The sequence below is a fragment of the Adiantum capillus-veneris genome, chromosome 21 (assembly GCF_014529385.1).
Source record: "Adiantum capillus-veneris isolate H3 chromosome 21, ASM1452938v2, whole genome shotgun sequence".
Taxonomy (NCBI): domain Eukaryota; kingdom Viridiplantae; phylum Streptophyta; class Polypodiopsida; order Polypodiales; family Pteridaceae; genus Adiantum; species Adiantum capillus-veneris.
Window position 1 is genome coordinate 73,966,308 of NC_140951.1, and position 13,664 is coordinate 73,979,971.

Here is a 13,664-nt window from a genome sequence, read left to right on the forward strand (position 1 = left end):
CTGGCCGTATGTGAATGTAGGTGTTGACCTCCTGATCCACTGTGGGGTGGTATTAAACACCATAACCTTGGTTTTACCCAGGTTAACAGACAAACCACTTTCGTGGGCAAACGTATGCAAAGCATCCAATTGACGTTACATTCCTTCTGGGGATTCGGAGATCAACACTATGTCATCATCATATAACAAAAGTGGAATCCATGTCCCTGCCAACTGAGCACCTTTATCCCCATCGCTGTCAATGTAGTCAGAAACCTCATCCACATACATATCGAAAAGAGTAGGAGAGAGCGGGCAGCCCTGCTTCACCCCAATAGTGGAGTGAACCGGTGTAGAAAGTCCCTCCGGGGTGCGTACATGTCCTACTACTGATCTGTACAATGCCATGATCCCCCAAATGAGTTCTGTGGGTACTCCCATTTCCTGTAGTCTGCGCATCAGTCTAGCTCTGGGTACCGTGTCGAAAGCTTTGCGGAAGTCCACAAAGCTACAATAGATCCGTCTCCCATGAGATCTGCCTTCTTCGATGATGGCCCTGAGTGTTAGGATATGGTCAAGAGTAGAGAATCCTCTCCTGAATCCTGCCTGCCCAGTTGCACGTATCCCTTCCCTCTCTGCCCATCTACTCAGCTGTTGCTCCAGAATGGATGCATACAACCGTTCCAGTGTGTGCCCAATCATAATAGTGCGATAATTCCCAGGCTCCATGGGGTCTCCTGATTTGAAGATAGGTACGATCGTAGATAGGCTCCAAGAGTCTGGTAGGCCCTCACACATGGCCCGGTTAAACATAACTGCTAGAAGCTCTGCTAGTAGGTCTTTGGCATGCATGAAATGCTCAGCGACTAGGCCATCATGATCATATGCTCTCCCAGTCTTCATCCTGTCAATAGCTTTCTTCACCATCTCAGCGGTGAAAAAGACACATGCGTGTGGGCATGGATCAGGGGGGTTGGGAAGGGCCGGCTGTCTAGGTACTGTGTACAAAGATGATGCGTATTGCCCCCAGGTCTCTATGGAGGAAATAGCAGGGGGGAGGGGGGGGGGGGGGGGGGGACTGCTCATGAAAGAGCCGCCACGCCTCACGTGAGTCCTGACTCAAGAACAGCTGATATAGATCCCTGATCGGCGGCTATGTTCAGGCTGGGTGTGTGGGTATGCTTCTGCTGCTGCCTCACGTAATGTGTGTGTTAGTATAGTAGTTAGCTCTTCCAGAGGTCGCCCCGGATCCTCAGTGCATAGGCGTCTGTAGATTCCGTCCATGTATACAGAATCCGTCTCCCATGTGAATGTGTAGCGAGTAGGGGTTGCTACTCGTGGCCTGTGTGCTACCCTGAACTGGAAGGAGATGGTCATCGACACCAGAGCATGATCCACTGCCACCCCGATCGGTCTGGGCTCACCTGTGAGATCCTGGATACTAGAGATGAGATTCGGTTGTGCCATGACATAGTCTACTGTGCTGGCTCCATGTCTGTGTGGGAAGCATGTAAAACCTCCCGAAGCAAGAAATCTTTGTAGGCCGTTCAAGATGGCCAATCCATGTGCAGTTCCCATGTCTATCAAGTGTCGCCCATACTCAGTACATTCCACATCGTGTGATAGTCTGGAAAGGCCCGTCTCTACCACATCTAGCTCTCTTAGCATCTCCTCTGAAGTATCATAAAACACTACCTGGTGATGGGCAGTCCTGGCATTGAAGTCCCCTAGGATGATGATGTCACCGTCCCTAGAGAATTCCCATATGTCATCATCTAAAATAGAGAAAGGGGACTGTCCTCTAGGTGATGCATAAACTGATGTACTCGAGGGAAAGTAGCAAATAGCTAGATAGAGGTATCTGCCTATCTCTGCTTTCAGTCTCACCCACATGTACCTAGCCTGCTCGTCCCTGCGGGCTATGTGTATCAGTGGCTGCAGATCCTCTCTAAATAACACTGCCACTTCTCTCGAGCCCTGCCCTCTGTGCTCTGAGCGTGTCTCCTGTCTGTAGGCTGTCTCCCACATGTATCCACTGATGTGAGGCATGGATTTCCCTGGGGCCTGGTGTGTCTCAGAGTAAAAGATGATGTCTCTTCTAGTAAAGCCATCCTCAAAGGCACCCACATCAAGACGCATAGATCCATTGCAGTTCCAGGCAGCTACTTTGAGTTTGGTCCCATAAGTCTCGCACCGTCATGTGGAGCGTCGTTCTAGTATTACCACTTTTCTGTCTCGGTAAAAAGCGATCTTGCCTTTTTCCCTTGCCGCTCTAATCTCTGGCATTACTTCCTGCATATGAGCGATCTACGAGAGGGTGAGATCATCCCCGAGAAAGATGTCAATCTCTTTAAGAGTTGGTCTTTTCTTCAAGAATGACTTCTTTGCTTCCATGGAGGGAAAACGGAGGATGAGTGCTCTTTCTTTTGAGGTTTCTCCACTGCTTCCAGTTTTCTTTATGTTGCCCACTCTCCATGCCCTTGTGTGCGTCAGCTCATGAATCCCCATCAAGGCTGTGAGTTCTTTTACTTCTTCGTCGACATTGCCTTTGTCTTTAAGACTGCAGATTCTCACATGTAAAGCGCGCACCCTTCTCCTCTGCTGCTCCTCTAGTGTCAGATTAATGATGTTGTTGGGTGTGGGCGTGGGCGTTATCTCCTTGCCTTTTCCTTTCTTGGCCACCTTGATCCATTTCTCGGCTTCGTCCGCCTTTTGTTGAGTTTTGGTAAGAACATCCACCCAAGAGGTCGTCATTTCTTAATGCTGCTCTTCTCCTTCTTTGATGGCCCGTACTTGCTCCTTGATCATGTTGATTTCTTTGATTATCGAGGGTTGCAGTTCGCTCTCTTCTAGTGTGTTTCTTGCTCGTGCTTCAGCGAGCTCTTTCTTGAGTGACGCGATCTCTTCCTCTTGGGTCGTCACTCGGCCTCCCAACGTGCTTATCTTGCTCTCTTGGATCAGCACGCGTCCTTCGAGTATGTTTATTGTGCCCCAGAGGTTACGGTTCATCTTGGTCATGATTTTCGTCATCTCCTCTTTGCATTTTTGAATGGCATCCTCTAGAGGGTCGGCTTTATCGTTCATCTTCCTCATGCTTGATTGTCGTCCGCAAGGGAGTTAGGTGTACGTGTGCACCCACCCTAGCAGCGGACGCGGCGGCTGAGAGTCACTGGATGTACGTGTGCACCCACACTGACGGCGATCGCAACGAGTGGTGGAGCGTGAGGCGGTGTGGCCAAGTGCCCTCAATGGAAAAAACGTGATACGAGTGCGGACGAGAAGAGAGAGAGAGAGAGGAGAGAGAGAGAGGGGGGGGGGGGGGGGGGGGGGGGGGGGGGGGGTGGCGGGGGGGAACAGCGCGTGGGGTAGGGGGGAGAGAGAGAGAGAGAGAGAGGGGCAGTATGATAGATAGACTTAAAAAGACTTAAATTTAACAAGCGATAGACTTAACAAAAATGGGGGGTTAAAAGGTTAGTGCGTTAAGAAAATTAAAAGCGCGATAGATAAAGAGAGAGAGAGCGAGAGACATCGCGATAGTCATATGAGAGAGAGAGAGAGAGAGAGAGAGAGAGAGAGAGAGAGATGAAATGAAATGAAATGTTATAATCTTCAAAAGGCCAAAATGACCTATGAGATCAAAAAGTTACAATTGGTGAATCTGATATCATGTATGAGAGAGAGAGAAATGAAATGAAATGAAATGAAATGTTATATTAACGTCTTCAAAAGGCCAAAATGACCTATGAGAGAGAGAGAGAGAGAGAGAGAGAGAGAGAGAGAGAAGTGGCCAATGCAGCCCCATTTAACCAAAAATAGTACATACAATGAAAATCTCTCATATGAGGTTTAGGAAGACTAGCCTAAAGCAAAAAGCCCACAACCAACATAAATTCCTCGCATATGAAGAGACGTGTCTCAATCTAGAGAGCAATGACAAAAGCCGCTGCCTTTATCCTAATCCCAAAAAATAAGGGCAACAAAAAACATGGGAGAAGCTCAAAGCCAATCCACTCTTCATAGACTCCTCACAAGCCGCAAGTTTCTGCATAGCAAAAACTGTGGCTGGAATATCAAAACTGGCTTCCATCAGCAACAAAGCAGAACTTGGTCTCCCTTCACCTTGAATATTTGCAATCCTCTCCCAACGACAGCAACCCGGTAATTCCTCCTGCACTTGATAAACTAAAATTAGCATCTTGGGGGATTGACATGAGCCAACCTATCAGCATGAATCTGTTCACGATTAGAACTTGTCAAATACATAGAATGACTATAATAAAGAGTCATATTGCCCATAATATATACATATCTTTATGTATGTATACATGTATAAATAAATAAATATTCGTGTATATATGTGTGTTGCTATATGTGTATGTACGTATATATCTAAATGAACATACAAAAAGCTGAAGTGCGAGTTATAGACTCACATCCATGAGATTAAAACCATGATCTCCAACATGCATAGCATTGACTAGTACTTGGTATCCTACACAAACAAGCAAAAAGGTCTGCCCACCCAAGTAAACGCTCCGCATGTATCGCTGCAGGTTCCGGAACGTTCATTACAGTTTGACAACACTCAACAAGGGAGGAAGACTGCTTTGAAACTTCGAGTTTCCAAACCCTAAGTCGCTGGTCCAACCCTGTAGTGAAAACAAAAAACCCATCTGTCCAGACACCTGCCATACACAACCAGCAACTATAAGTCAATAGTAACATGATCGCATGATTGAAAGGGAATGCGAGTGCCTGTGTTACCTTTTATGGCTGAGCTATGAGCAGATACTATTGACATTTCAGATACACCAACTGTGTTTGCTCTTGTATTTGTTGAGATGCAATCTGTCTCCATAGTTTTGAAGATGGCTACATGGAGTGCTTGGTCATCACCACCACTCACTACCACCCACAATCGATCATTTTGTTGCATGTGTTCTTCATCCTTCAATGTGCTAACAGACAGCGAATTCACGCCAGACTGATGAGCACATGGCAGTACAAGTTCGGGTTTTAAGACAAGAGGATAAATGAATGCTTGATCAGCAGCCTGCATTGTCTCCACATGAGAATGGCAATCAACGTTGTTCGAAACCTCCTCGCAATGTTTGCTTATATCAGTCTTCGTGCTATGTTCGCCACTGGAAACCTGCTTTTGATCAATATCATGATGTCTCGACAGTTTCCAACGCCTACCACCCTGACTGCCACGCCCACTGGGAGGACGGAACATCCTTTGATTGCCTTGTCCCAACTGCTTGTGACAAAACTCCAAAACAGTGTCTGTCACATCCCAGATTGCAATACTGCCATCCGTTGCTCCACTGAACACCATGAACTTGTCAAGCTCCTCACCTGCACCCATCCCCAAAACCTCACTCACAAATTTTTCGTTGAGCAGAAAGTGTGTCTGGCTCTGATATCTCTTACCTCCACAGTGAGGAATAACCAAATGCTGCAATGTTAGCACGGGAGCTTTATGATAGTTCAGAAAGGACAATTCCACCCTGAAGAAATGTGTAACACGGGTCACAAGTGCAAATTTGGACACAGCAAGAAACACTTACATTATACGTTTACAGCAATCCTAAACCAAACCCCACCATTCTCCTGCAGAGATTTGAAAAGCGTGAAGTAGAACAGTTGCATTTGAGCTTGCTGTGGTAGCAAAGTAAGTCTGAAGCCTGCACCAACGAGGACAATGCTAGATTAGTACTAATATAGATTCACGGGTTTATCACGAATATAGAAAGCGAGAACAATTACACAAAAGACCTTCACACCCAGAAGCTAAAACACTACAAGCATTGAAGGTATTCTACAGTGAACATTGTCACATGTCTTCTCTGGCTTGCTTGACGCTGTTTGATAGAAGCCAACAGCCACTGATGGAACCTGTTTCCAAGTTTCATCCTTACAAGAAGTAAACCCAGTAAGGGAAAACCGAGAAGAAGACAGACAACCCCTGTATTAATGCAATCACTTTTCTGCAAGCAATGTTATCCATGAGGGTTCTTGTATGCACAATTTGAGCAGAGGTTCATCATCTCACGCTGTCACAGGACAGGGGAAAGCAGGATGGATGCAAAAAGAGAGCATGCGCTTCCCTCATAACAAGGTTCACAAAGAATTCCCATCCATGTGACCCACTTTTGGGGAAAAGACAACAAGAGAGAAATTTCTGCAGGAATGTATGTCAAGCATCAGAAAAGCTCAAGAAAAATAATGATCTAGAACGTTGGCTCATGTGACTGCTGTAACTAATACAGACAAAGGATGTTGTGAAACCTACAACTCGCAATTTCAAACACCATGTAGACCTCTTTGCAAAGACTCTCAAGGGGAGAGATTATGGTTTTTAGGCACATTATCCTGACAAACACAGGCAGACCTGATCAGAAAGATCACCTATGACTTTGTGGGTTGGGGAGAGAAGAAGTTTGAACCCCCTGCTTACCTGGAGTCGACCAAAAAGCATATATTCCAAAGGCTCATCCTTGCCCGACTCTGCCAACTAGGATAAACCTTCGTATTGTCTGTGCCGATTGGCATATGCTTCCACAAAGCATATGCAGCAATGCCTGACATTAGGTTCTTGCAGCCCAGCCTGGTCTGGCAGCAACATGTAACAGCAGCCTTACATGGTCATCAAGGCCTAGAGGATAAGTGGACCACAGGCAAAAAAAAGGACAAAAATGTTAAAACTGTTGCACACTAATTGCTTTAGATTGCACAAAGTCTGGGTACAATGATTCTAGCACTCTTTTTGCACAAAGCATCTCAGCATCTAGAATTAGGTGTGTTTTTCAAGTTGCCTTCTCTAAATATGTACTACATATTTTTATTTATTTTATTTTTACTTGTTTTCCCCAGAACCCTTGGAAAGGTGCAAGTGGACATTGCATGGCTAGTGTGAAACGGCTACGGCCGAACAAGTTTCTCACATTGGAAGTCTAGGTCGGTTAGTCTGGGACTGGTCGGGCCAACTAGCATTGAATTCTGATGAAAATGGAAGCCTATGTGCACCAAATGAAATTTGGGCCACTCGGAAAGTCGCTCACAACTTTATAAGTTGGTGGGAACTAGGGAATTAACTGCAAACTGAACACTTGGCAGAAGGAGAGCCACCTACAAGACACCTCAGCAAGAGGGGGCGCCCATTTTGAACTAGGGGCTGATTTTTGCTCCATAAGCGACTTAGTGTGTGTGTGTGTGTGTGTGTGTGTGTGTGTGTGTGTGTGTGAGTAGTGGGTGCAGGTTCACAGCTTTAATGGAAAGCTTGCCTTCTCCTTTGTCCCATGTAGCGCAATAATTTGCTCTCATGCATCTCTCTATCCCCTTTGCACACATGGTAATGCCCCACTAGTTGGGCTACTTAAATGAATATGTACAGTTTTGAGGGCAAGAGCCTTTTGAGTAGGAACCGGATTAGCTAATTGCTAATCCCCCACAGATATGCACAGTTCCATCGCAAATTTGGAGAGTTTTCTTGCGTGAACTATCCCATTGCGTGCGAGAGCCTTTGGGACACGCGTAGGCGTGTTCGCTCCGCTAAAAACGATCCAAAACAGAGAATTACAACCTGTTGTGTTTTTCTGCAGGTTTAGGGCTTCACACCTAAACTGCAAAGGAACACCAAGGGAGCCTTGGGATGCGTGTACAAGATTTTGGGCACCCAACAATGGAAAATTGGGGAATACAGCACGCTGAATTTCTGTTACAGCTCACCAAATAGCTTCTAAATTGCGAGGGAATCCATCCTAAACAGGTACTTTTGACCTACATGGATTCTAGCCTTGTTATGCTGGCAAAATTAAGTCAAAAACCTGCGTTTTCAGCCCTCGCCAGGTTTGGACAGCTTTGTGAGAGTGTGATCTAAGTGTGGGGATCGTCTAATTTCAATTAAATAAAGAAATCCCAAAAGGGGCGCAAGTCTTTGGGGCCTACACGGTGTCAAGTCTCGTATGCGCAATGACATTATGGTCGCTGGACGCAATCTGTATTCTCTTCTCTTCACAGTGCTTTGTGTAAAGTTAGCAAGTAATTGAAATAGTATCGCCCTCTACTATGTACAGGCCGGTTATATGGTTCCATCAACGGGATAGTCACTTTTTCTTCAAAAAGTGCAGCGTGGACTGTTGTGGTGAAAGCAACACAGAGCTTAACGTTATGGCAGAGAAGAGAGACCAAGTACCTGAAGAGGGATCTTTCTCACATGGCACAGAGAAAGTTCCTTCAACTCTTCAAGAAGAGGACAGGTTGTTTAGAGCTCAACTACGTAGCTACATGGAATGTTTCAACAGTTGGCTAGCAACCCAAGGATGCAGAAGTTTTTACAGGCTCCTACACAGGCATTTTAGGCTTCACCACAGGGTTTTCAGCCTCCGACACGGGGCATGACTGAGCCGTTGCAGGAAAAGTCCAATGGTCCAAGGCAATTTGCTTTAGTTGGACAGGAACCGTTTGTGAATAGTCAAGGGAGTAATGAGTAGGCTATGCGTCAGAACTTTCCCTTGCCTACTTCATGCCCTGATTATTTTGGAGGTGGTTCAATGTTCCAAGCTATGCTTCCACAGGTTACATGTCAGGGAATGTGTTTGGATCCAACTAGGTTTTCAGGGTGCCTATGGTCAATTTAGAGTGCCTGGAACACAATTTGGTATGGCTAATTTTTCACAGCCATACGCCCAAAATGCAGATATGACAGGTAAAACAAATGATGCGAGTGCTGGAATGGACAATCACGGAGCACCACTTTTGCGGACACCTATTTATGACAATGTGACTCCTTTGAGTCAGCCTAAAGATTACAAGGAAGGTGGGGTGGGGAGAGAAGTTTGAGACTTTTAGGGAAACTAAGGATCAACTGAAGGCTTTGACCTTCATACAGCAGTTCAATGCAGCTATGCTGTCGGAAACTTCAGAGTCTTCGAAGATACGTAAGGCTGCCACTTTCTTAAAAGGGAATGCGCTTCAATGGTGGACCGCATTGTTGAACCAGGGTCAAGCCCCAACAACATGGATCCAATTCAAATAGCTTTTTGCACCTGCATGGCTTACAAACACTTTTGAAGTGGATGTGATGACAGAATGGCACGAGTTGAATGCTAAACAGTGTGCGAATCTGGAAGAGTACAATAAACAGTTTTGGGCCGCACTGTTGCCAGTAACCTCCCATAGGTTTGTGCCATTGTCAGAACAGATTGAGAAGTATTGTTGCAGATTGCCCAAGAAAATCAAGGACTATCCGCTAAAAACGATCCAAAACAGAGAATTACAGCCTACTGTGTCTTTCTACAGGTTTAGGGTTTTGCACCTAAACTGCAAAGGAACACCAGGGGAGCCTTGGGATGCATGTGCAGGGTTTTGGGCACCCAATAGTGGAAAAACGGGGAATTACAGCACGCTGGATTTCTGTTACAGCTCACCAGAAAGCTTCTGAATTGCAAGGGAATCTGTCCTAGACAGGTACTTTTGACCTACAGGGGTTCTGGCGCTGTTATGCTGCCGAAATCAGGTCGGAAACCTGTGTTTTCAGCCCTCGCCAGGTTTGGACAGCTTTGTGAGAGTGTGATCTAAGTGTGCGGATCGTCTAATTTCAATTGAATAAAGAAATACCGAAAGGGGCACCAGTCTTTGGGGCCTACACAATGTCGGTCTCGTGTGCGCAGTGACATTCTAGTCACTGGACGCAATCTGTATTCTCTTCTCTTCAAAGTGCTCTGTGTCTTGAAATAGTACCGCCCTCTACTGTGTAGAGGCCGGTTATAATTGTACCCAGACTTTGTGCAATCTAAAGCAAATACCTCTCTAGTAATAGAGAGGGGTTTGGGACCCCATCTAGTGTCAATCTTCTCTCTCTATCTCTATCACTCACATCACTTTTCTCTCGCAATTTTCCACTCTCTTTTGTTTTGGTCATTGCACAATCTCTCATGAAGTAGAAAGGGGGGGGCTCTCTCTCCCCTTCAGTAAAAGGAACCTTGAGCACACATTGATCACTCATCCTGAGCATACACCATCATTCACTTTCGCTGCACATTACATTGGTATATGACTTCTTCATCCGAACTCCGATTTGGGTGATCTATAGCCTCAATCGAAGAGCACGACGCTCTCTACGCATTGATGTAAAAAAAGAAATTTTCAGAGTTAAAAGGCTTTTCTACAGCAACATTTCTCAAGTGAACAGGTTCAGAGAAGTTGACTCTCGTCTCTTATTTTACATACAATGTCTTTTGGAACTCGCAAGGTGTCACGGACGGGCACCACATGCCAACGGAAAAGAGCAAACTGAACAAACTTTTAGCACTTCAAATAACACTGAATTGAAAGAGGAAAAAATGAAAAGAAATGAAATGTACCAACGGAGAGCAAACGGGCGTCTGGATCTGCCAAGCTCAGTGGCTCAGTCAAGCAGCGTACCTCTAGTATGAGTAGGCTCTGAGATCTGCTATAATGGCTACTCTGTTGGCTCTCCTCCGGTTGGTGTAAAGAAATCTGTGGTCCGTCTCTGAGACTGTCTTTCCCCTGATGTCCTCAGCAAGCTCTCCCTAAGTCTGCGCAGCTCTAGCAGGAACAATCCGAGACACCTTTGATCCTTGTATCTTATGACTCTAGAAACAGGTCCGAAACCTTCTCTGAACAGGCAGTGGAAGCGGCCGCATATCTCATAGTATGCGGGGCAGTGACATCTGTAGTGCAGCTCTGTCTCTGGCTCTAAGTTACATAGGTGACATATCCTGGTCCCTGCTGGCACCCCTCAAAATCGGTCAGTCTCGATCTGGAGCTGATGTGAGGATGTGTGTATCTGTCCAATAGCGCATCTTATCCCATGAGATAAGTGTGTATCCATGTATACAAGCCTAGTCACAAGTCGCCCTCCGTGAGTTGGAGAAGATGCTCTCTGTAGAAGGCAATCTTCGTGCCCAACTCCTGTGAGAGACGGGGAGTGGCGGAGTTCCGTCCTAAGAGAGCACTTGCCCCAAAACCTTGGCGCCCCTTTCGGTATTTCTTTATATTGCTTGAACTCGATCGTCGGTACTCCATCCTCTGCACCTCACGCGGAGCATGCCAAAGAATGAGCCCTTGGCTCATATTTAAAGGCCCTTGGCCTATGGAAAACAATTTACATGAAAAACTATAAACAAGCGGGTGGCCAAAAGCTGTCAGCGCGTTTTGCGGAAATCCGTACAGATACCACGTGGCAATGTCAACGCGAATTGCGGAATTGTTCGTACAGTTTGCCAAGTCAGCATATGAGTGCGTTTTGCAGGAGTTCCGTACAGCAGCCACATCATCATCTTCACACTTTGTGTGTGTTGGCCCCGCTTTAATTTTAGTGCCTTTAGGTCCCTTGGCCCCAATCGAACGGGGTCCCATAAGTTGGTAGGACTTCTTCTTCTTCTTCTCTTGTTGCTTCGTCTTAGGGTTTAGGCCCCCCCTTCTTGAAAGAAAGTAATCGTCCGCGATTACAGCATATCTGCAAACCAACTCAAGTTAGCTCAAAATTTTCCGAGGGTCCTTCCAAGGGATAATTAGTTTTCTCATTCCAAATCGGAGCTCTTGATATTCTGGGTCGTTGGTTTCCAAGAAGTATCTCATCCAATAAAGAGTCTCATTCCAGATCGGAACTCTTGATATCCTAGGTCGTTGACTTCCCAGAAGCATTTCATCCAATAAGGAATATTCAGTGGTTGACACATCACAATGCAACACAAATGCTCACATATGCATGTTACAAGACATAGACGCATAAAGCCGCCGATGAACACTCCCCCCGTAAATAACCATCTTGGTCCGGGCCATGAGCTGTTCAACGACTCCCTCATCACTCCTCCCGCAAATAACCTAAAAAGATCCAGGCCATGAGATATAGAGGCCTTTTACAACCAAATGCCCCCGATTCCGCAGCCTGCGTCGTTTGGAGGTACTGAGAGTAACCATTGTTCAAACTTCTTAATACTCCCCCTGTAAATAACCATCCATGTCCGGGCCATGAGTAACAACAACAATACTCCCCCCGTAAATAACCACAAGGGTTCGGTCCAGTAAAAACAACACTTTTCAAACATTCAATACTTCCCGCACAAATAACCACAAGGGTCTGGGCCATGAGTATGAACAAGCATTCTCGAACATCATTTCTCAATACTCCACCCGGGAGTAAAATCACTAATCATTGAAACCAGTATTAAAACCAGCGTCAATGTAACAAACTGCTGACGTGTCAAAGCCTAAAGAATGGAGCCAACTTACAGATGCCGGCTGAGGGGCCTAAACCCTAAGAAGCAGTAGAAGAAGTGTCACAGAGTGAGGACGTGGTAACCCTAATTGCTGAAACCCTAATTCTGGAAACCCTAACCCTAAAACCTGCAAACCCTAATTTTTGCCAAAAACCCTAACTGCTGAACCCTAATTCTGGAAACCCTAACCCTAAAACCTGCAAACCCTAATTCTAGAAACCCTAAGAAGAACAAGCAACAGAAGAAGAAGTCCTACCAACTTATGGGGATCCCGTCCGATGGGGTCCCAAGTGGCATAAAGGCATTAAAAATAAAGAAGAACACACTCAAAAGACTTTGCACATCAAAATATGATGATGTGGCACCTGTACGGATATCCCGGAATTCGCGGCGGATTTTTAGGGAAATCCCGAAATTTTAGGAACGTGATTTTTTGGGGTCAGCTTTTCATATTTGATGCTTTAGGCTTTGGGCATTTAAATATGAGCCTTGGGAGCCCTCTCTGGCACTCTTCAGCGCGCAGATTGCAGAGGAGGTGCTCCTCGGCTGTTGTACTTTGCGAATCAGCAGTAAAATAAAGAAATACCGAAAGGGGCGCCAAGGTTTGGGGCCAATACTCTCTGGGGTGGAATTTCGCCACTCCGTGTCGCGTGTCGTCTCTCTCTCTCTCTCTCTCTCTCTCTCTCTCTCTCTCTCTCTCTCTCTCTCTCTCTCTCTCTCTCTCTCTCTCTCTCTCTCTCTCTCAGTTCAGTTGTTATTGAAGTGCTAAAAGTCTGTTCAGTCTGTTCTTTTCTATTGGCACATGGTGCTCGCCTTGTGACAGTGGTATCAGAGCATCAGGCGTGTGCTTTTCTGAAAGCATACCGGTCCTACAAAAGAGCAGACAGAGCTATTGGAATTGAATTATATTTGAGGTATCAGCCACTCCCACCCTTACTTCATCGCGCATCGAGCGCACTCCCGTCTTCACCGCTCATGTCTAACAGGGCATAAGCCAATAAAGATCCCTTGCAAGCGAAGGATCCAGATTTGTTTCAAGTCACTGATTTTCTCAGAAGCAGTGTCATGCAGATGTTGATGTCTATAGCTACCAAGCAGCATACTCCAAGTACTTGGCAAGCTTTCAAGAAAATTTTTGCCCGAAGTTATATGGTTTCTGACATCTTCCTTCGGAGTGCAACTTCTGGCAGAGTGGGGTATCCTGAAATGCTTGCCATGGAACCCTAGCAGATTATAAATTGAAATTTCTCGACATCTCTCAGTAGATGTCTCTTCACGAGCAGATGACCTTGGAGGTTCAGTGTGATTGCTATCTCTTGGGACTACCATCGCCGCCAAAGAAACACTGTCTGTCCAAGAGCTGATGGACCATGTTGTGCTCGGCTACGACCTCATGGAAGGAACCTAACTCTAATTTTTGGTGCAGGTTTCAAGATG

At 45.9% G+C, this 13,664-nt stretch overlaps 1 protein-coding gene across 2 annotated transcripts in view; it reads right to left on the bottom strand.

The window, feature by feature from the left end:
- Positions 1–3,753: 3,753 nt before the first annotated feature.
- The window catches only part of LOC147431157 (Transducin family protein / WD-40 repeat family protein), a 48,459-nt gene continuing 38,548 nt past the window's right edge, over positions 3,754–13,664 (bottom strand). The window contains exons 16-21 of one of the 2 annotated variants that reach the window (XM_086493809.1): positions 5,586–5,666; positions 5,413–5,489; positions 4,744–5,337; positions 4,502–4,664; positions 4,099–4,147; positions 3,754–4,021 (exon numbers count right to left, since the gene is read on the bottom strand). In XM_086493809.1, coding sequence (XP_086349935.1) covers positions 3,929–4,021; positions 4,099–4,147; positions 4,502–4,664; positions 4,744–5,337; positions 5,413–5,489; positions 5,586–5,666 — 1,057 coding nt within the window. In that variant the 3' untranslated portion in view covers positions 3,754–3,928. Of the gene's footprint in view, positions 4,148–4,501; positions 4,665–4,743; positions 5,338–5,412; positions 5,490–5,585; positions 5,667–13,664 lie in introns of both variants that reach the window. The other variant, XM_086493808.1, reaches the window with a different exon arrangement.